The sequence below is a fragment of the Crocuta crocuta genome, unplaced genomic scaffold (genome assembly GCF_008692635.1).
Source record: "Crocuta crocuta isolate KB4526 unplaced genomic scaffold, BGI_CrCroc_1.0 scaffold218, whole genome shotgun sequence".
Classification (NCBI taxonomy): domain Eukaryota; kingdom Metazoa; phylum Chordata; class Mammalia; order Carnivora; family Hyaenidae; genus Crocuta; species Crocuta crocuta.
The window spans coordinates 10,007,541-10,031,753 of record NW_027533170.1 but is presented as its reverse complement, the minus strand read 5'-3'; the positions used below and the strand labels follow the sequence as shown (position 1 = coordinate 10,031,753).

At 38.3% G+C, this 24,213-nt stretch overlaps 1 protein-coding gene across 1 annotated transcript in view; it reads right to left on the bottom strand.

Annotated features, from left to right (window-relative positions):
* LOC144216893 (uncharacterized) overlaps window positions 1–23,972 on the bottom strand; it is a 33,457-nt gene extending 9,485 nt beyond the window's left edge. The window contains 2 exon segments of the mRNA XM_077746335.1: window positions 16,941–18,358; window positions 23,866–23,972. Of these exon segments, the coding sequence (XP_077602461.1) occupies window positions 16,941–18,338 (1,398 nt within the window). The 5' untranslated portion in view covers window positions 18,339–18,358; window positions 23,866–23,972.
* Between the last annotated feature and the right edge of the window lie 241 nt (window positions 23,973–24,213).

Here is a 24,213-nt window from a genome sequence, read left to right as displayed (position 1 = left end):
AATATGTTTCCCACTTGTGATATAGCTTCCAAAGTGTCCAGTGATTGAGGCAGTCAATTGGGCTGTTGGAAAAGTTATACCAGCTTAACTAAAACCTTGCAAACTTCTTGGAATTATCACTGTCCCTATCACCCTTAATGATCAGGCAAGGTTGAGAGATCTAATGGGATCCTCAAACTTAAAAATTTTAAACTAGACAAAACTACCAGACTCATCTAGCCTAAGGTATTGCCTTCACACTCGCTGATTGTTTCCTATTTGGCTAATGGAATCTCACCCTACACAACATACTCATTGGCAGACCAATGCCTCTTGGTATACAACTTTCTGCTGATATCTTGTTATCCCATGCAGTATGGCCAACTACAGCAAAATCTCTAATGTTTTACACAGTATCCTATCATCAACAAGTTAAAGAAGTCTTCCCAGCTCTCAATTCAAAGGATCCTGTCTGTCATAGTGAAGAGTCTGGTGACTGGGTATTCTAGAAATGGCATCAGGAAAATGCAGCGTTTGAACACGATTGATGGGGATATGAGAAAGTGCTCCAACTGTGACACTGCTACAAAACTAGAAGGTGTAGACTCTTAGGTACACATCTCACAGTTACAGAAGGCTTCGGTCGACATCTAGTCCTGTACAGTTGATAGAGACCTCTAATTCAAATTGATGAGGGCGAGAAGTAGCTGATATTGAGGTAAACTGTTTTCACCCAAGACAACAGAGCAAGGCTTCAGAGCTTAACTAAATATGAGACCCTTTCTCCTTATTTTCCTTTTTTTACTCTGGTGTAACCCTGGAAAAATAACACTTTCAGCTGTATGTATGTCTTAGCCCATTGCTAAGAAGAGCATTGGGCTCTTCTCCAGCATTTAAAACAACTTTTTACTTTATCTTAAGAGAAAATCGAATTATGTCCCTAACTCTCTCAACCAAAATAAGGTACTTCATTGGTCAGCTCCCTTGGATTTACAACAACCTGGGGCCATTCATGACTCAAAATTTGCTTCCTTTAACTAGGAGTAAATTAACATGACAATTGAATCAGGAAGTTTTCCCAAACTCCAAAAGATATTGCAGAATCCATGGGTAAGACAATAGATGCTCAACAAGATCCTTAGACGCTCTGGTCAAAGAATCTCTTGACAAGCAGATAGTATCTTATTATCTTTTAGCCTAGCAAGAACTGTCTGTACTGTGACCAACACCACCTGGTGCATCTGGATTAGCACTTCTAGGGAAGTAGAGGCACAACTACATAAAATCACTATCAAGCCCCATAGCTTAAAAGGATGACTCCTTCAGTAGGATCTTTCTTAGACTTACTTGAGTTTGATTGTTTGGGTCTTGGGAGCCATGGTAAAGTGCACTCTAACTACTGAAAATTTTCCTGCTGATAAAAATCATAATCATCTGATAGGTGCATGGTATTCTGCCAAAGCTTTAAGTGTTCCTGGGTACTAACCACTAAGAAAATAATCTCCCTGAGACTGGACCATCAGAAAAAGAATGAAGAGGATGGATGATTCAAAAATTGTGAACCTGAAGTTGTCACCTGTGAACGTCACAGAGATTAATGCCTTTGCTTAAGGCACTAATCAAGACATGTGCATACCTTGCAAAGGATCACCAAAAGCTGTATGAACCACTGAACAGTAGGTGAAAACAGTACCAATGCCTCTTATTTTGATCACATCTCTAAGTAAATCTGAGAGTCTGATTAAAAGAGGGGAATTGTGAAAAGTTAGGACCACAGGCCCAGGCGGCCACAGGGCATAGGAAGTCATGTAAGTTAAGGCCTCGACTCAGTAAACTAAGACCTAATACCTAACGTAACGACAGTTTCACTCTCCCAGCAGTGTATCCTTTAACCAGTGAAGATACGAATTCCCTGATCAGTACTAGGAAATTTGCTGATAGACCCTTCTCCTTCCTCTTAGGAGAGTGGTCTTGACTAAAACAGTGTTTTTTTTGCTAATGATTTCTCTCTTTCTCTTTTTCTATTCCTTTAAGAACATTTCCTTCCATACAGTTCAATCAAGTCCCTTTCTCTTTGCTAAGATGCTGCCTAATTCATGAATCCTTTAATAAAGTCAATCAACTGTTTAAAACTTTCAGTTAAAATTTGTTTTTAAATAGATAATGTGCATTGTCTCCCCAGGGAAAGATATTTAGATGTGAGATGAGCTGTGTCTGATGGCAAAAGCTCTTGGGGAAAGCCCTTATGCACTGGCTTCCCTGACATTCACAGGATCCCTCTGCAGTTCACAGGAATCATGTTTGTTCTCCAACCGCCCGCTGAAAATATCCCAAATAGTTAAATTCTCTAAATGTCTCATGCCATCCACCAGCCATCCTGTCCCTCAGCCTTTCAAGTCCACAGCACCCAAGAGCAATCATCCAAGCTCCCCCACCCTTAGATCTATGAATCTATAATTGTATTTGTAGACCAGCACTCAATCCGAAGTGATTTCTTGCTTACCAACTCCTGAAAGAAAGGAGACTCCTTGGGTCAGACTTGAATTCTGAATGTGTCCACTGACAGCACAGGAAATGCTGAGTCTCTTTATAAAGTGCTCCCTGCTGCCCACAGCAGCAGAAACACACCAGTCCAGAGATTGGTCTTGCACTGGAACAGGTCCTGCGTGCTGGTGTGGTTACTGCAGAGAGTGAAGAGCTCACTGTCACCGCAAACATTTAAACTATGTGTGAGGAGCTGGCAGGACTTAAATAGTCTCTGTTCTCTGCTCCACCCTCACAGCAATCTGGCCAATAGAAAAGAAGCAGCTGTCATATTGAAGAGCCCTGCATTTCCAAGAACAGAAAGTAAAATCAAAGTTCTGAGGGCTTCTTTTCCGGGAAACACAGCCATTGCCAGGACGTGAAACTGAAAGCCACGTTACAGCTTTCTGTTTTGGGCATCATGAGGAGAGGAGAGCACAGAACCCCGTGCAGGAGGCTTCTCAGTGACGCCCGAGAGGACACCCTAACCAGGCCCTAGGCACCAGTCCAGGCAAAGTCTGAATCCATAATCAGAGAACACAGGCCTGAGTCCTGGGAAAATGACACTCAGCCCCCCACCCGCACCCCATTAACCCTGGACAGCCCAAACTCTATGGAGGGTGAAGTCTAAAAGTGCATGCCTAGTCTTTGTCGCTGGTTCCTGGCACAGAGCTTCAGAAGCCCTGGGAATTTCCAGACTGATAGGAGATGACTTTGTTATGCTAATTAAATGATTGCTGACAGATTCCTAGATAGCTTCAGGTCAGGGGCTGGTTGCCAGAAAGACCAAGAATGTTGAATAAAGGGAGGCCAACTCGTCTTCTGAGGAGAAGGGAGGTGGAAATTGAGTTCAATCAAGTGGGCAGTGATTTGGTCAATCATTTCTTTGTCATGAAAGCCCCCATCTAACCTCTGGACACCAAGACTCAGTGGACTTCTTGGTTGATGTACGTATTGATGTTCTGCGAGGGTGATGTGCTCTGATTCAATGGGGGGAGAGGCAGGGAAATTGTATTCCCTTACACACCTCAACCTATATGCATCCTTTTAAATAAAATTTTACTTGTAGATATAAAACTTTCCTGAATTCTGTGAATCATTCTTATCAATTATAAAGACTGGCTGGTTATAGGAACCCTCAAATTTATAGACATTGTTTGGAGGTCCACATGACCTAGGAAATCTCTCGAAGCACAGATAACAGCTGAAGTGAGGGTAGTCTTCTCAAGGACTGAGCCTGACCCCTGGAGAGTCTTTACTAACTCTGGGTTTTTAGTGCAGAAATTAAAAGGCAGTATCCCTATTTGGGATGGAAACTGAATAGGGACTTGTCCTGTGTCTTTGGCAGCCATATTCTGGGTTTAAGTTTTATCTTTTTTCATTAATGTTTTAGTAGAAATCCAATATATATTATATAATTCCAGAGTTGTAAGATGTATACAATAATAATGCTGCCCACACACAAGGGTCATTTGTCAAATTTCTGTGCCAGAGGGGACAGTGTTATCCTTACATATTCGTTTTATGAACACATGAGCAAATATGCACAATCTATTTTCTCATTTTTACAAAAATATAAGCATTCTCTACACAATGTCCTGCATCCTGGGTTCTTCATTTGTTATCTTGTAACTGTTCTAGATGAGCACACTCAAAGCTCCTCTATTTAAAAATATTTTCACTAATGTCTTCTAAAGCAAGCATCTATTTTACTGACAAGTAGTTCAAGAAATACGACCTATGTGAACTACAGCTCAATAAAGCTGTTATTTTCAAAAAGAAAAATAATTGGGACCTGCCATCAGTCCAGCACACTCCGATGAGCCCTTATAAATAGCAAACTCCATCAACGTGGAGTCTATCCCCCCAAACACGCAAACACACCATTTTGAAGAATAATTAATGTAAAACATTATATTAGTTTTAGGTGTACAACATGTTGATTTGCAACCCAAATATCAAATCAACATATCAAATATGTCATGATTTCACTCATGTGGAATTTAAGAAACAAAACAGATGAATTAGGAAAAGGTGAAAAAAGAGTAGGATGCAAATCATAAGAGTCTTATCTAGAGGGAACAAACTGAGGGTTGCTGGAGGGGATTGCGGCAGGGATGAGCTAAATATGTGATGGGTATTAAGGAAAGCACTTGTGATGAGCACTAGGTGTTGTAAGCAAGTGATGAATCACTAAATTTTACTCCTGAAACCAATATTACACTATATGCTTACTAATTAGAATTTAAATAAAAACTTGAAACACACAAAAATCAAACAATTCTATACATACTCAAAGCTCACCACAATAAGTGAAGTCATCATCTGTTATCATATTGCATTGTTAAAATATTATTGACTATAGCCCCTATGTTGTACTATTCATCTCTGTGACTTACTTTGTAACTGGAAGTTTGTACCCCCTAATTTCCTTTATTTATTTTACCTTTCCCCCCAACCCTCCTCATCTCTTGGAACTACGAGTTTGTTCTCTGTATTGCTATCTGTTTTGTTGCTGTTTGTTTGTTCAGATTCCACATATAAGTAAAATTATATTTTTCTTTCTCTTTCTGATTTCTTACACTTACTATAATACCTTTTAAGACATCCATGTTGTTACAAATGGCAAGTTCTCAATTTTTATGCCTGAATAATATTCCATTGTATATATTTATATACTACATCTTCTCTATCTATTCATCTCTCAGGGCACACTTGCATTGCTTCTACATATTGACTACTGTAAATAATGCTACAATAAACATAGAGGGGCACATTTTTAAATTTAATGTTTTTGTTTTCTTTGTGTGAATACACAGTAGTGGAATTACTAGATCATATGGTATTTCTATTTTTTATCTTTTGAGGAAATTCCGTACAATTTTCCACATTGATTGTAAAAATTTACATTTCTCACAACAGTGCATGATAGTTCCCCCTTTCCCACATACTCACCAACACAGATTTTAATGCTTTTTTCAACATTTCTTTTTTTATTTTTAAATTTAAATCCAAGTTAGTTAGCATATAGTGCTATAATGATTTCAAAAGTAGATTCCACTTATTTATCCCCTATATATAACACCCAGTGGTCATCCCAACAAGTGTCCTCCCTAATGCCCCTTACCCATTTAGCCCATCCCATACCCACAACGCCTCCAGCAACCCTCAGTTTGTTCTCTGTATTTAAGAGTCTCTTATATTTTTTCTCCCTCCCTGTTTTTATATTGCTTTTGCCTCCCATTCATCTATTTCTTATCTTAAATTCTTCATATGAGTGAAGTCATATGCTATTTGTCCTTCTCTGACTGGCCAATTTCACTTAGCATAATATCCTCTAGTTCCATCCACATAGTTGCAAATGGCAAGATTTCATTCTTTCTGATTGCCGAGTAATACTCCATTGTATAGATATAGATATAGATATAGATCTTGGAACTACCAGTTTGTTCTCTGTATTATAGTCTGTTTTGTTGTTTGTGTGTTCTGATTCCACATATAAGTAAAATTATATTTTTCTATGTAATTCTATAATTTCTACATACATATATATGTATGTGTGTATATACATATATCACATGTATCACACACACACACACACATATATTTCACATCTTCTTTATCCAATCATCTGTCAATGGACATTGTCGATAGTGCTGCTATAAACAATGAGGTGCATGTGCTCCTTTGAAACAGCACATCTGTATCCCTTGGATAAATACCTAGTAGTGCAATTGTTGGATTGTAGGGTAGTTCTATTTTTAATCTTTTGAGGAAACTCCATACTGTTTTCCAGAGTGACTGGACCAGTTTGCATTCCCACCAGCAGTGCAAAACAAATCCTTTCTCCACATCCTTGCCAATATCTGTTGTTGTCTGAGTTGTTAATTTTAGCCATTCTGACAGGTGGGACGTGGTATCTCATTATGGCTTTAATTTGTATTTCCCTGATGATGAGTGACCATGAGCATTTTTTCATGTGTCTGCTATCTATCTGGATGTCTTCTTTGGAGAAGTGTCTATTTATGTCTTTGGTCCATTTCTTCACTGGATTATTTGTGTCTTGGGTGTTGAGTTTGAGAAGTTATTATAGATTTTGGATACTAACCCTTTATCTGATATGTCATTTGCAGATACCTTCTTCCATTCCATCTGTTGTCTTTTAGTTTTGTTGATTATTTCCTTCACCGTGTAGAAGTTTTTATTTTCATGAGGTCCCCATAGTTCATTTTTGCTTTTGTTTCTTTTGCTTCCAGAGACTTGTAGAGCAAGAAGTTTCTGTGGCCAAGGTCAAAGAGGTTTTTGATGTTTTCTCCTCTAGGATTTTGATGGTTTCCTATGTTATGTTTAGGTCTGTCATCCATTTTGAGTTTATTTTTGTGTATGGTGTATGAAAGTGGTCCAGGATAATTTTTTTTTCCATGTTGCTCTCCAGTTTTCCCAGCATCATTTGTTAAACAGACTTTTTGTAAAAAAAAAATTATGTTTTTATTTATTTTTGAAAGAGAGAGACAGTATGAGTCAGGGAGGAACAGAGNGCAACTTTATTGGGTCCATTTCTGGGATCTCTATTCTTTTTTTTTCCTTGGGAAATTTTATTTATATTTATTTAATTTAATTTTTAATAGTTANTTTCCCAGCATCATTTGTTAAACAGACTTTTTGTAAAAAAAAAATTATGTTTTTATTTATTTTTGAAAGAGAGAGACAGTATGAGTCAGGGAGGAACAGAGAGAGAGAGAGAGGGAGACACAGAATCTGAAGCAGGCTTCAGGCTTGGGGCTGTCAGCACAGAGCCTGACGCAGGGCTCGAACTCACGAAGAGTAAGATCATGACTTGAGTCAAAATTGGATGCTTAACTGACTGAGCCACAAAGGCACCCTTAGAGAGATTGTATTTATTCCACTGGCTATTCNGTCTCTTTTATTGTCAGCTTCTTGTTTTTCTATAATGGTGTCTTCTGAATCATTTATTTTCTTCTCTGCCTCTTCAATCCGTGCATTGGACACCTCCAGTTTATTATGTATTTCATTTATCGGATTTTTTAATTCATCATGCCTAATTTTGTTCTCCATGTTGTTTGTAGCCATAGGTTCTTTGATGTCCTCTATGCTTTTTGCAAGCCCAGCGATTAATTTTACAATTATTATTCTTAAATCTTGTTCAGTTATGCTGCTTATATCTGTTTTGAGCAGTTCATTAGCTTTCAATTCTTCTTGAAATTTCTTTGGAGGAGAGCTCTTTTGTTTCATCATTTTGGTTAGCTTTCTGTCTCTTTTTAGTTTTAAAGACTTGTTATGCTCTCTTCACCTGTGGGCGCTGCTGTACCCAAACAGACTCTTTGACTGTCCAGTGCCTATCTTTTCAGAAAGTGTTCTTTGAATAGTATCTCTTGGTCTCTGTTGTTGGGATGTTGGTTATTTTATTTTCCTACTCGTAGTGGTATTTAGGACTTCTCACCATGTGTACTTTGTTTTGTTTCTTGAGGTAGCCCTGGAGAAGAAAACAGACAGACAAACATACAGGGAACAGAGGGACAGAAACACACAGACAAATTCTACAATCATGGTAACCGAGAGGGAAAACTAAAGTTAATGAGAAAGACAGAGGAGGGAGGGTGAATGATAGAAAATAAAAATACATAAAAAAGTCAAAAAGAAGAAAGGAAAAAAAAACAAGAAAAAGCAAGTGTTGGTGAAGATGTGGAGTAAAGGTGTTCTCACACATGATTGGTGGGAATGCAAACTGCTGTAGTCACTGTGAAAAATGGTATGGTCGTTCCTTAAAAATTTACAGAAAAAAATTGCTACAGAATCCTGTAACTCCACTACTGGGTATTTACTCAAAGAAAATGAAAACACTAATTTGAAAATATAAATGCATACTTATGTTTATTGCACTTTATTTACAATAGTGAAGATATGGAAGCAACTCAGTTATCTATCCAGAGAGGAATTAATAAAGAATATGTGGTGTACACATAAAATGAAATATTACTTACCCACAAAAAGGGATGAAATCTTATCATTTGCAAGGAGGAGTAATGATGGCAGAGAACAGGAGGAATCTGGGCTGCCATGTCCCTCTAACACAGCTGTATTGCGATCAGTTTACTTGGAACACCAAAGAAATCAATTTACAGAGTAGCAGAATGATCTCCACAGTTGGAGGGAGACAGCTGGGCAGGTGTAAACTGTGTGGATTGAGTGGAGGAAGAGAAAATGTTTGAGTAGCGGAGGGAAGAGAACACTTTCCATGGAGAGACAAAGGAAAAGAGAGGTTTTAAGATAGCATTGCTTCAAGTTAGCACAAAAGGAATATCTCTCTGGACCACAGATTGGGGAATAGGAAGTACTGTGTGTCCCAGTTCTTTTTTGCAAACACCTTCTGGAGCTCAAACTCAGAGGTTTTTGGGAGTGTGTGACTTTCTCCAGAGCAGAGTTGTGGGTATGCTGCTTGGGAGGAGGGAGCTGGCTCTGGAGTGCATAGCATGGTATAATGAGTTCTGGGGTGCACTAGGAGGGAACAGTCTTGGAGTAATTTTGCAAGAGGGTTTATTGCCTTTTCAAGGACAAAAGACTCTGCAGTACCAGCCAAAGGCCATTCAGCAGCAGGATGGAGAGGCTCTACTCCAGAGCAGGGGAGCAGAGCTGCACCATGCTGTGTCCTCTAAGCTTCAAGTTTGAATACCAGTCAAGCAACAAGGAGAAAGCACAAGATAGTTGAGACACAGGGTGAGCTGACTGTCTCATTATTCTGTGAGGGCTGCCTGTACAGTGAGGGTTAAGATCCCCAGTCCAGGAATGATAAATTAGGGTGACACCATTCCACCCATCCAACAGAAACACAGTGGAACTTCGGAGAGCAACACAGAAGGCTCCAGTGGAGGCAGGACCCGCTTACATCAAACCCCACTATTCCATGCCTGGAAAGTGCTTATTTACTGGGCAAGGCTGAATCTGACTTAACACAGGCAGCCTCTCCTCCAGGCAAGCACAGCCACCATCCCTCAGGCATAAACAGACAATTCTTATTTTATTTCTTTTTTCTTTTTTTCCCCTCTTCTTTTTTTCTTTTGGAATCAGGCTCATAGATTATTTTTCTTTTTTTGTCATATCTTTTTGCCTTTTTTTATAAAGTCAGTATGTTTTTACTTTTCTTTTTCCTACTTTTTTCTTTTATTCTGCTTTTCTTTTTTTCCTTTATCTTTCCTTAGAATCAGCCTTATAGATTTTTCATTCTCTGTTTGGTTTTCTTTTGTCCCCTTCCCTTTTTCTCTTTTTAGGGGATCATGCCTCCCCTCCCCTCCCTGCTATTTTTCTCCAGGGTTACTTCAACAAATAAATCAAAGCACACCTAATTAAAGGTCCAAATGTTCCACCACTGCAAGCAAGGAGGAGCTCTGCAGAGGACTGACCAGTGGGAAAGAGCAGCCAAAATACAAGAGCACACTGCACACAATATACACCAGAAACACTTTCTGGAGTGCCAGGCCCTGGATAATGTATGACCCCTTTTTAATATGGTAGTATTCTCAGGTGCAGGACATGCAAAAGACAGAAATGTAGCCAAAATTACAAGTTGGAGGAATACACTCCAAAAGAAAGGTCAGGAAGAAATCACAGAAAGAGACTTGCTCAAAACAGATATAAACAATATATCTGAACATTAATTTAGAACTACAGTCATAAAAGACTACTTGCTTGGCTTGAAAAAGCATAGAAGACACCAGAGGAACCCTTGCTGCAGATATCAAAGACCATAGAACTAGTCAGGATGAATTTTTCAAATGCTATAACTGAGATGAAAAATAAACTAGATACAATGACAGTGAAGATTGAAGAAGCACAGGAGAAAATAGGTGAAATAGAAGATAAAATTGTGGAAAATAATGAAGCTGAAAAAATTAGGGAAAGAAAATTACTAGATCAAGAGGGGAGACTTAGAGAACTAAGTGGTTCCATGAAATGAAACAATATCCATATCATCCTAGAAGAAGAAGAGTTAGAAAAGGGGGCAGAAGGTTTATTTGAACAAATTGTAGCTGAGAATTTCCTTAATCTGGGGAAGGAAACAGTCATCCAAGTCTAAGGGGTACAGAGAACTCCTTTGAAAATCAACAAAAACAGGTCAACACCACAATATATCATTGTGAAACTTGCAAAATACAAAAATAAAGAAAGAATTCTTAAAGCAGCTAAGGAGAAAATGTCCTTAGCCTTACAAGGGGATACACATAAGGTTAGAAGCAGACCTGTCCACTGAAACTTGGCAGGCAGAAGGAAGTAGAAGGAAATATTCAATATGCTGAATAGGAAAAATTGCATCCAAGAATCCTTTATTTAGAGAGGTTGTCATTCAGAATAGAAAGAGAAATAAAGATTTCCCAGGCAAAAAACAAATGACCACTAAAACAGCCCTGCAAGAAATTTAAGGGGGACTCTCTGAGTGGAGGGGGAAAAAAAGACTAAAGTGGCAAAGACTATGAAGGCCAAAGCAGCAAAGAATACACAAAATCTCCAGATAACACAATAGCACTAAATTAATATCTTACAATAACAACTCTGAATGTAAATGGACTGAATGTCCCAATCAAAAGAAATAGGGTATCAGAATGGATTAAAGGGGGAAAAAAACAATATCCATCTATATGCTGCCTCCAAGAGACTCATTTTAGACCTGAGGACACTTTCAGATTGAAGATGAGAGAATGAAGAACCATTTATCATATTAATGGAGATGATAAGAAAGCTGAAGTAGCCATACATTTATCAGACTAACTAGGTTTTAAAACAAAGGTTGTAACAAAAGATGGAGAACATAATTATATCATAATTAAGAGGTATATCCATCAAGAAGGGCTAACAATTGTAAATATTTATTCCAATTTGGAAGTACCCAAATATATAAGTCAGTTAATCCCAAACATAAACAAACTCACTGATAATAATACCATCATCATATGAAACTTTAATACTCCACTTACAGCAATGGACAGATCATCTATGCAGAAAATTAAGAAGGAAACGACTCTGAGTGACACACTACATCAGATGGAATGAACAGAAATACTCAGAACATTTCATCTTAAAGCAGCAGAATACACATTCTTCTCAAGGGCACATGGAACATTCTCCAGAATTAATCACATACTGTTTCATAAATCAACCCACAACAGATACAAAAAGATTGAGACCATACCATTCATATTTTCAGATCACAACACTATGAAACTTGAAATCAACTATGAGAAGAAATTTGGAAAGCTTTCAAACACATGGAGGTTAAAGAATATCCTACTAAAGAATGAATGGGTTAACCAGGAAATTAAAGAAGAAATTTAAAAATACATGGAAGCAAATGAAAATGAAAACACTTCAGTCCAAACCCTCTGGGATGCAGCAAAAGCAGTTCTAAGAGGAAAATACAAAGCAATTAAGCTCTCTTAAGAAGCAAGAAAAGTCCCAAATACACAACCAAAGCTTACAGTTAAAGGAGCTAGAAAGGGAGCAGCAAATAAAGCCCAAAGCCAGAAGAAGAAGGGAAACAATAGATATTAGAGTAGAAATAAATGACATAGAATTTTTAAAAAAACAGTAGAACAGATCAATGAAAAACTAAGAACTGGTTTTTTGAAAGAGTACACCAAATTGATAACCCTCTAACCAGACTTCTCAAAAAGAAAAAAGAAAGGACCCAAATAGATAAAATTGAACCATTGATCCTTTCCATAGATGCTGAAAAAGCATTTGATAAAATACAGCATACTCCCTTGATAAAAACTCTCAAAAAAAGCAGGGATAGAAGAATATACCTTAACATCATAAAAAGCCATATATGAAAGGCACATAGCTAATATTATCCTCAATGGGGAAATACAGAACTTTCCCCCTAAGGTCAGGAACACAACAAGGATATCCACATTTGCTACTGTTCTTCAACATAGTACTGGAGTCCTAGCCTCAGCAATTGGACAACAAAAAGAAGTCAAATGCATACAAGTCACCAGGAAGAAGTCAAACATTCATTCTTCACAGATGACATAAAGCTCTGGAAAACCCAAAAGTCTCCACCATAAAACTGCTAAAAATGATACATGAATTCAGCAAAGTCGCAGGGTATAAAATAAATGTACAGAAATCGGTTGTGTTTTTATACACAAATAATGAAGCACACAGAGTAATCAAGGAATTGTTCCCATTCACAAGTGCAGCAAAAACCATAAGACACATAGGAATAAACCTAACCAAAGAGGTAAAAAAATATGTATGCTGAAAACTATAGAAATCTTATGAAAGAAATTGAAGAAGTTACTGGGCACCTTGGTGGCTCAGTCGGTTAAACACCTGACTTTGGCTCAGGTCATGATCTCACGGTTAGTGGGTTTGAACCCCGTGTCGGACTCTGTGCTGACAGCCAGCTCAGAGCCTGGAGCCTGTTACGGATTCTGTGTCTCCCTCTCTCTCTGACCCTCTCTTGTTCACGCTGTCTCTCTCTCTCTCAGAACTAAATAAAAACATTAAAAAATTAAAAAAAAAAGAAATTGAAGAAGTTACATTGCATTGGAGAAACTTTCCATGCTCATGGAAGAATTATTGCTAAAATGTCGATACTCCCCTAAGGAATCTACACGTTCAATGTAATCTCTATCAAAATAACACCAGCATTCTTCGTAGAGCTAAAATAAACAATTCTAAAATTTATAGGAAGCAGAAAAGATCCCAAATAGCCAAAGTAATTTGAAAAAGAAAAGCAAAACTGGAGGCATCATAATTCGAGACTTGCTATATTGTAAAGCTGTAATCATCAAGACAATATGATACTGGCACAAAAACAGACTCCTAAATGAATGGAATAAATAGAGTACCCAGAAATGGACCCACAAAGACATACCCAATTAATCTTCAACAAAGCAGGAAAGAATATCCAATGGAAAAAAGACCATGTCTTCAGCAAATAGTGCTGGAAAAACTGGACAGCAACGTGCAGAAGAATGAAACTGGACCACTTTCTTACCCTACATACAAAATTAAATTCAAAATGGATGAAAGACCTAAATGTGAGACAGGAAATCATCAAAATCCTACAGGTATCAACCTCTTTGACCTTGGCCACAGAAACCTCTTATTTGACATGTATCTGGAGTCAAGGGAAAAAAACAAAAATGAGCTATTGGGACCTCATCAAGGTTAAAAGCTTCTGAACAGTGAAGGAAACAATCAAGGAAACTAAAAGGCAACTGATGGAATGGGAGAAGATATTTGCAAATGATCTAAAGGGTTAGTATCCAAAATCTCTAAAGAATTTTTCAAACTCAACACCCCCAAAAAACAAACAATCCAGTGAAGAAATGGGCAGAAGACTCAGAGACACTTTTCCAAAGAAGACATCCAGATGGCTAACAGACACATGAAAAGATGCTCAACATCACTCATTATCAGGAAATACAAATCAAAACCACAATGAGATACCACTTTACACCTTAACAATTCAGGAAACAACAGATGTTGGTGATGATGCGGAGGAAGAGAAACATTTTTCCACTATTGGTGGGAATGCAAGTTAGTGTAGCCACTCTGGAAAACAGTATGGAGGTTCCTCCAAAAGTTAAAAATAGAACTGCCCTGCAACCCAGCAATTGCACCACTAAGTATTTATCCAAAGGATACAAAAATTCTGAACCACCAAGGCACATGCACCCCAATGTTTATAGCAGCACTATCAACAATAACCAAATTATGGAAAGAGCCTAAATGCTCATTGACTGAGGCAAGGATAAAGATATATATTGTATATTGTGTGTGTGTGTATATATATATATATACACACAATGGCATAGTACTGGTGATGAAAAAAGTGAAATCTTGCCATTTGCAACAATGTGGGTGAAACTAGAGGGTATTGGATAAGTAAGATAAGTCAGAGAAAGACAAATATATGATTTCCCTCATGTATGGAATTTAAGAAATGCAACAGATGAACATAGAGGAAGGGATGGAAAAATAAGATAAAAAGGGAGAGAGGCAAATCATAAGAGACTGGTAAATACAGAGAACAAACTGAATATTGTTGGAAGAAAGGTGGGTGATGGGATGGGTTAAATGGGTGATGGGCTTTAAGGAGAGCAGTTGTTGGGATGAACGCTGGGTGTCATATGTAAGAGATGAATCACTGGTATCACTCCTGATACCACACTACACTGTATATTAACTGACTTGAATTTAATTTTAAATTTTAATTTTAATTTTAAGACATTTCACCATTTGCAGAGACATGAATAGAGACAGTATTATGCTTAGTGACATAGGTCAGTGAGAGAAAGAAAAATACCATAGGATTTCACTCATATGTGGAGTTTAAGAAACAAAACAATTGATCATAGGAGAAAAAAAGAGGTAAACCAAAAAACCTCTTACCTATAGTGAACACATTCATGGTTACCAGAGGGGAGGTTGTTGGGGGGATGGGTGGAATAGGTGATGAGATCAAAGAGTACACTTACAATGATAACATCAAGTAATGGTTAAGGTGTTATATTGTACATCGGAAAGTAAAATAACATTGCATGCTAATTATATGGGAATTTAAATAAATAAAATCTTGAAATAACTTCTGTTTTTTAAATTCCAACTATAAGCTTAGATTGATTTGTTTTGATATGTTTTGTATTTCTATAAATGTTGGGCCTTTTTATTTAATCACACAGCATATATCTTTATAGACTATATGCATGTTCTGATGTAAAATACATTGCATAAGTAAAATCTAGCTCCTTAACACTGTCTTTCCACCCAGTACCATCACTTTCCCTATAGATAACTGAATTTTACTACTGAAGTTGTCTCATGTTTATTTGAAGAGAATGTGAAAATATCAATTTATGTTTTGTACTTTCTCACATCATTGGCAGTATACTAAACAATACTATACGTATATTTCTCCATCTTTTTGTGTTAAACAATAAACAATATATCCTGGAGATGAGATCATAGCAATAAATGAAATATTATTCATTCCTTCGTATATCTGTCAAGTCATCTATTTTGTGGCTGTAATATTTTCTATTGAAGGACATTTGAATTTTGTGTTTTACCATTTCAAATAGTGCTATAATTGATATCTTTAAGCATATATCTTTTTAAAAAAATTCCAGATTTTTTTGCCCCCCCAACTTTATTTGGTAAAACTGACAAATAAAATCATGTATATTTAAAGTGTACAATGCCGTGATTTGATATACATGTAAATATGGTGAATTGATTACCACAATCAAGTTAATACAACCACCTCACTTGTGTGTGTGTGTGTGTGTGTGGTGAGAACACATAGGATCTACTCTCTTTTCAAGTATTACTATAGTATAGTGTTATTACATGGTATTATAAGTTATAGTCACCATGCTATACATTCACCTTATAACTGAAAGATGTACTCTTTCACCAGCATAACTAATTTCCCCTACTTTCTAACCAGCGCCAACCACCAATCTACTCTCAATTTTTATGGCCCAGATTCTTCAAAGTAGGATCACTGGTGTTAAGTGTAAGTGTGTGTGTGTGTGTGTGTGTGTGTGTGTGTGTGATTTTCCTAGAGATGGACATATTTGCCACATTATAGTCTCTAACATTTTGTGTACACACCAACATTGTATGAAAGTAACTGCTTCTCCACAGTTTCACCCACAGAATGAAACTTTGCAATTTCCTCAAATCTAATAGAGGATAAATGATATCTTAGTATAGATGCCATTTCTAATTTGCATTTCCCATATTACATGAAAAATTGGATATGTTTAAGTACCTTTTGCATTTTTTAAAGTTTCCACTTAGATTCATCACAATTCACTTGTCTCTTATTACCTAACCCCTCGAGTTCAGACACAAAATATATTGCCAGCAACCAAGGAGTATCTAGACCTGCAATATGCAACCCCTGGACCCTGTTTGCATCTTATGCATTTGTCCCTCTCACAAAGTACCCTAGATAAAGTTTTTCCTTAGTTAATGTTTCTCTGTCATTTCCTGTGACACATGTGCAACTTACTATATTTTATGCTTTTACATAAAATGATAACCCTACAAAAAGATAAGGAGGATATCAGTCAAATGAATTGATGATCTATCAATGATCAGAACTTATGCATTCATAACAGGATGTCAGGAACACCAAAAACGGACTATGTATGCATTTATCTTAAAAATAATAATTTTTGAAGAATTATTATGTGCATGGCCAGTTTTCAAGATTATATTCAGTAGAAAGACCAGTGCTGGGTATGAAGTAACAATCATGTATAGAATTATTCTGTCCACTAAGCAAAAAATCCAGATTTCTGTCCATTTTCCCAAGAAAGGTAATATGAAAGAAGGATTCTTGAGAGCTGATTGCTCACACTGTCAATAGTCATTAAGTTGGTGGTTGATTCAAGAGTGAATTATGGAAATGTCTGTGATACTCCTTGAGGGCAGTGAGTCAGGATTGCTTCAAGGAAGTCACAACATTGAAAATAATTCAGGAATCTTGCTGCTTCACTTATCCCATTATCATCCCTGACATGCTAAAGTAGGTAGGCTTGCTCAGAGCCCTCAGAATCCCTAAAAATCTCTTCTTTTTTAAGAAGACGTTTTGCATCACTCACCACAGTCTCCAGGAAATAATTTTGCAAATAGAAAATCTTCCTGAAGTAAACACCAGTGGCAATGAGGCCTCCACTAATAGAGCAGAATTTTTCCACATATCTTAACAGCTTTTTCCCTAAGGATTCATCCTTCTCAACTGATAACAAATGGGGAGATATAAGGTTTGCCTTGAGTTTCTCCACTGACACATTCAAGTCCTTGGCCATGGTTTCCAGGGATGTGTCATCCAGCCCAAAGTAAGACCTGTAAAGGGTTAAAGTCTCCTCCAGCTTCTCCACATCATTGTTACTGATTAATCCCATGAGAGGGATGGTGGCAGATGTTCCAGCCTTCAGAGCCTCCAGCCAGACCTTCTGTTTCAGGGAATCCCTCTTCCGGTCAATGGCGGCCTCGGTAACATTCGGCAGACATTTCATGAAGATGTGGCGCTTGTGGGCTGGGAGCTCCCTCAGAAGGGTGGTCTCCAGGTTTTGGAAATCATAGCTAGATAGCTCAAAACTGGAAATTAAGAAGACCTGAGCATCATTCACATTGGCCCTCTGCAGCTGTGTCACACAGTCGTTGCGGATCCTTTGCAGGATTTCATGCTCATTGAATGTGGTGGGTTTACTCAGTTTTAGACTATGTAAGTCACTGTCCACTTTAGTTCGAACAAAGTAGAAATTTTTCTTCATTTTTCTAATTGCTGTAGCCAGTTGTGCATCATAGAGTTTGAAGCGTGTAGCAGAGATGATAATAAAGAAGTCATACTCACCAAATTTCATTTCCTCCAGATACTTCCGTGGTTGAAAGGTAGTGGTGCCCATGCCTGGCAGGTCCCATAATGTCACATTGGGAAACTTTGGGTGGCTGTATGGGGTTCTCTCTAAGGTTGTCTCCAGTTCCCCGGTGGAAGCAGCCAATTCGTCCTCATGCCCCAATCCCCGCAAGGCATTGATGAAAGTGGACTTCCCTGTCCCAGCCTCCCCAGTCACAGCAATGCTCAGTGGGGCATTGTCAATGTCTCTCAATGCATCATTAATAGCAGAAACAGCTCTTTGAAGGTCCCCCTCCTTCAGGTGTGATTGAATCAACTTGATGGTTTCCTGAGAGAGGATTTTGCTTTCCAGCTTGAATTCTTTAAAAAACTTGTCAAAGCTCGAGGCCAAGTCACCATCCTTTTTATTAAAGGATGTAGAAGAATAGGGCTGACTCATGGCTGGAGCAGTAGAGGGCACTAGAAGGAGGAGAGAAGGAAAGAAAGAGTTAGTACAAGGGGTGGCTTCGGGTGTGCTGTTATGGGCAAGGAGAACATTTTATCACAACATTTTATCAAGGGGTTCATCTCTTTATGTCCAGGCACCACATGGACTTCTGACCTGGATGTAAAGTTTGCCTTTTCTTTTCTTATCTTGGAAAACCGTTCTTAAAGATGTGCCTCATTCTTCCAGACTAATTTCAAAGCCTGATTCTTCCATCCAAGTTTACCTCACTACATTATTCCTTATCTTGCTTCATCTTTTTTGATTTGTGATGCTATAAAGATAATACTTCTTAATGGTAGCAAATTTAATAAGATAACACTAGCATTCACCACCACACCCCTTCTTACCTGTGGTGTGAAACCCACTTATAACTTCCAACATCACCATGTAATAATAGATCTTGGTTTTCATATGAGGCAGCTAAATAAGAATTAATGGTCCCTTTCCTTCTCTGAAAAGAAGATTTATATCTTCATTAGGAAATAGAAAATTTTAATGATTGTGAATGTAGTTTCTTTCATCTAGAAAGTATGCTGGCTCATGAAACAATTTGTTTAAATGACTCTTTTTATTTTTCCTGTAGTAGAAGCATTAGGTGCCATGGATTTCCATGTTATAAAAAAATGTTGGACTATTCATTGGGACTTGCTATGAGTCACTGCAACTGTCCTGAGACCCAGTCCATCAACTGTGTCATACCTGCATATGAAAGGGAACAGAAATCAGGTGAGGGAGATAATCCATCTGGAGGAATGACTGCTGTATAGAATGTCATTGATGTAAAAGATGGTGTTAATAAAGACTTCCCTCTGTCATCTTTCCTGATGTCAATGAAACTGAGCTAATTCTGGAGTCCTGGACCTCCTTTGGGGAGCAGGCAGCACACAAAGCAGAATGAGCAAGGCTGAGCGTGGAAGAAGCATATACAATCTGGGTATCAAGGAGGAGACACAAGGTGAGACTTCAGTCCTATCAAATATAGTCTCATGCCTGTGCATTCTCAGAACATGTGGGGGAAAATACACAGGAGGGTGAGGAAATCGTTGACGAGACAGGTACTGAATAAAGGGAAAGGAAACTAAATGATAGAGCTAGAAGGCAAGCAGATATGAACAGCAAAATTCTGTGTGCTCTGCAAATTTCAACCACACAAAGTTGCCTTTTATTATATAAAGAGAGGCTTTGGAAACACAGGATAGCTGCTTGACTCTTCCTGACTCCCTGGTAAGGTCAATTTTTGTTTTTGTTTTTTATTCCTTCACCTATCATAGTGTTTAAGATAACTCACATTATGACTAGGCATATATTTTTTATATATTTTTTTAAAAATATTTTTAAAATATTTTTTAAAAAGTTTTAAATGTTTTTATTTATTTCTGAGAGAGAGACAGCGTGAGCAGGCTAGGGTCAGAGAGAGAAGGAGACACAGAATCCGAAAGAGTCTTCAGGCTCTGAGCAGGCAGTCAGCACAGAGCCTGACGTGGGGCTCAAACCCACCAACTGTGAGATGATGACCTGAGCCGAAGTTGGACGCTTAACCGACTGAGCCACTCAGGCGTCCCTTCTATAAAATTTGAAAACAATTTATCACCAATGTCTGACTTGTCTGGTGCATTATCCTGAAAAAATTACTTCTGCCCCCAGATGCCTAGACCCATTCCCTTTGGACTTTGAACGAATGCAACTGGTCTTTACTCAAGTGCTACCTACTATAAACTATCAATACGTTCTTGTTATTGTATGTATGCTTTTCAATTATGGTTGAAACTTCCCCCTGCTACAAGGCTGATGCCCTCACATTGGCAAAGAAACTGTTAGAAAATGTGTTTTCTATTTGGAATATAGTGTCCACAATCTTCAGTAAATGAGGTAGCCATTTCATTGGACAAATTATACTAGTTTTCAAACTAGTTTTCAACCTTTCAAATTTTGTGGAATTATCACTGTCCCTATCACCTCAATCGTCAGGCAAGGCTGAGAGAGCTAATGGGATCCTCAAACTAAAAAATTTTAAATTAACCAAAAATACTGGACTCCCCTGCCCTACAGTATAGCCTTTGGACTTTCTGACTGTTTGCACTACCATCTTTGGCTAATGGAAACTCACCTCACACAACATAGTCACTGGTGGGCCAATATCTATTGATATACAGCTTTCTGCTCATCCCTTGTTGTTTCATGTTAGTATGAATAACTACAGCAAAGTCTGATTTTACACTCAAGCCTAAAATCAACAGGTTAAAAGAGTCTTCCCAGATCATAATTCAAAAGATCCTGTTGGTCATAGCGAAGAGCCTATGGTTATTCCAGACTGGTTATTCTGGAATTATCAGAAGAATGCACCTTTTGAACCTGATTGAAAGGGATCTTACCAAGTATTCCCAACCATTGTTACAGAATGAGAAGGTGTTGAGTCTTGGGTACACATCTCACAGCTAAAGAAAGCTTTAGTTGACACCTGGTTCTCTATAGATGCTACATTAATCCTATACATCAACCAAATTAATGAGGAAGAGAAGTAGCTGACATCGAAGTAGGCTGCTTTGACCCAAGACAACAGATCAAGTCTTCATACTTTAACTAAATGTGAAAGTCTGTCTCATTTTTTCCCTTTCCTTTACTCTTGGAAATATAATACCCTCAGCTGTATGTCCCAACTCATTGCTAAAAAGGGGGTAACCTCCACAATGTAAAAATAAGCTAAGAGATAATCTGATTATGACTTAAACTTTTCTCAAGCAAAATAAAACATCTGATTAGTCAACTCCCTTGGATTTACATAGAGCTATGTAAATCTCTATGCTTCCTTTGGCAGGGCTAGGATTTCCTGGTTAAGAGTAAATGCACATGACAGTTTGATCAGTAACCTATCCTTAGCTCCTAAAGATATTACAGAATCCATTCCTAACAATATACCTGCCCAAAAAAGGTACTTAGACTCTCAGGACAAAAATTCTATTGACAGTAAGATATCCCCTGATTATCTTTTAGCTGAGCAGGAGCTGTCTATACCATGACCAACACCATCCGGTGCATCTAGATTAACATTTCTGGGGAAGTTGAAAACAACTATATAGGATCACTGAGCAAGCCACTTTGCTTAAAAATATGACTCCTTTAGTGAGATCTTTGACTTATTTTATTTTAATTTTTTTAGGTCTTGATAACCAAAGTGCACTCTAACCATTAAAAATTATTCTGCTTATGAAAATTATAATGTGACAAGTACATGTATTCCCTCAAAAGTTTTAATGCCTGTTCACAGATGCTAACCATCAAGTAAATAACCTCCCTGGGACTGAACCATCAGAAAAAAGAATGAAGAGGATGTGACATTAAAAAAAAATGTGAACCTGAAGTCCTCACCTGTGAGTATCTCAAAGATTAAGTGAAAACATCATGACATGTGAATACCATGCAAAGGATCATCAAAAGCTGCAAGAAGCACTGAACAGTAGCTGAAAGTGGCACCAATGCCTCCCATTTTGATCACATCTCTGAGTAAAGCTGAGAGTCTGATTAAAAGAGGGTAATTGTGAAAAAGAAGGGCCACAGGGCCATAAGACCACAGGGCATAGGAAGCCATATTAAGTTAAGGCCTTGACTTAGCAAACCAAGATTTAATACCTAACCTAACTACAGCTTCGTTCCCCCAGGAATGTCTCCTTTAAAGTAACATAGAAATTTCGTAGTTAGCCCTAGGAAACTTTTAAAATAATTTTTAAAAGTTTATTTCTTGACAATCCATAAAACTAATAGGCAACCGACAGAATGGGAAAAGATAGTGGCAAATGACATATCAGATAAAGGGCTAGTATCCAAAATCTATAAGGAACTTATCAAACTCCACACCCAAAAAACAAACAATCCAGTGAAGAAATGGGCAGAAGATATGAGCAGATACTTCTCCAAAAAGGACATCCAGATGGCCAACAGACACCTGAAATGATGCTCAGCATCCCTCCTCATCAGGGAAATAAAAATCAAAACCACTCTGAGATACCACCTCACGCCCGTCAGAGCGGCTAAAATGAGCAAACCAGAGGACTCTAGATGCTGGCGAGGATGTGGAGAAATAGGCACCCTCCTACACTGTTGGTGGGAATGTAAACTGGTACAGCCCCTCTGGAAAACAGTGTGGAGGTTCCTCAAAAAATTAACAATAGAACTCTCCTATGACCCAGCAATAGCACTGCTCGGAATTTACTCAAGGGATACGGGAGTGCTGATGCCTAGGGGCATATGGACCCCAATGTTCATAGCAGCACCCTCAACAATAGCCAAAACACGGAGAGAGCCTAAGTGTCCATTAACGGATGAATGGATCAAGAAGCTGTTGTTTATCTATACAATGGAATACTACATGGCAATGAGAACGAGTGAAATCTGGCCATGTGTAGCAAAATGGATGGATCTTGAGGGTGTTATGCTGAGCAAAATAAGTCACGCAGAGGACAAATACATATGTTTGCACGTATAGGAGGATTAGGGGGAACTTAAGGAAGGATCGTGGAGGAGAAGGGGGGAAACAGGGGGAGAAGGAGGGAGGCAAACCACGAGAGACTCTTGAATGTTGAGAACAAACTGAAGATTGATGGGTATGGGGGAGAGGGAAAGGGGAGTGATGGGCATGGAGGAGGGCACTTGTAGGGATAAGCACTGGGTATTGTATGGAAACCAACATGACAATAAACTATTAAAAAAATAAAGTGTATTTCTTAATTTTGAGATACACACACACACACACACACACAGAGCATGAGCAGAGGAGGGGCAGAGAGAGAGAGAGAGAGAGAGAGAGGGGGAATCCCAAGCAGACGTGGGGCTCAAATTCACAAAATTGTAAGAGATCATGAGCTAAGCCAAAATTAAGAATCGGACACTTAAGCAACTGAGTCACCCAGGCACCCTGGAAATTTGTTAATAGACCTTCTCTCTTCCCCTGAGGAGAGTGATCTTGACAAAAACAATGGATTCTTTGTTAATAATTTTTCTGTTTCCCTTCTCTTCCTTTAAAAAACATTCCCACAGCACAATGGAGCGCCTTTCTATTTGCTAGATAAGATGCCTAATTCATGAATTATTTAATGTAGTTTTTTCAAATATATTCAGTTGAATTTTGTTCTTAAAATGATAATATGTATTGTCTCCCAAGTGAAAGGGTTTTTAGACATGAGATGGGAGAATATCCGAGGGCAGACTTCTTGGGGGAAAGCCCCTATCCACTGACACCCTTGGCATTCACGTGATCCTTCTGTGGTTCACAGGAATAAAATTTGTTCTGCAAACGTCTTCTGAAAACTACCCAAATAGTTCAATTCTCTAAATGGCTCACAGCCATCCACCAGCCATCCTGCCCTTCAGCCTTTCAAGTCCACAGCACCCAAAACTGGGCATCTAGGCCCTCCCACACTTAGCCCTACAAATCTATAATTCTATTTTTAGACCAGCACTCAATCCAAAGTGATTTCTCACTTACCAGCTCCTGAAAGAAAAGAGACTTGGTGTCAGGGTTGAGCTATGAATATGTCCACTGGCAGTGCAGGAAATGCTGTGTCTGGTTGAAATGCCCCCAGCTGCCCACAGCAGGATCACTCACTCCTGTACACAGACTGGCCTTGCACTGGAACAGGTCCTGTGTGCTGGTGTGGTCACTGCAGAGATTAAAGAGCTGACTGTCATCCAGTGTTTAAATTGTGTGTGAGGAGCTGGCAGGACAGAAATAATCTCTGGTCTCTGCTTCACCCTTACATGAATCTGGCCAATAGTAAAGAAGTAGTCATCACATTGCAGAGCCCTGCATTTCCAAGAAAAAAAAAGTGAAATC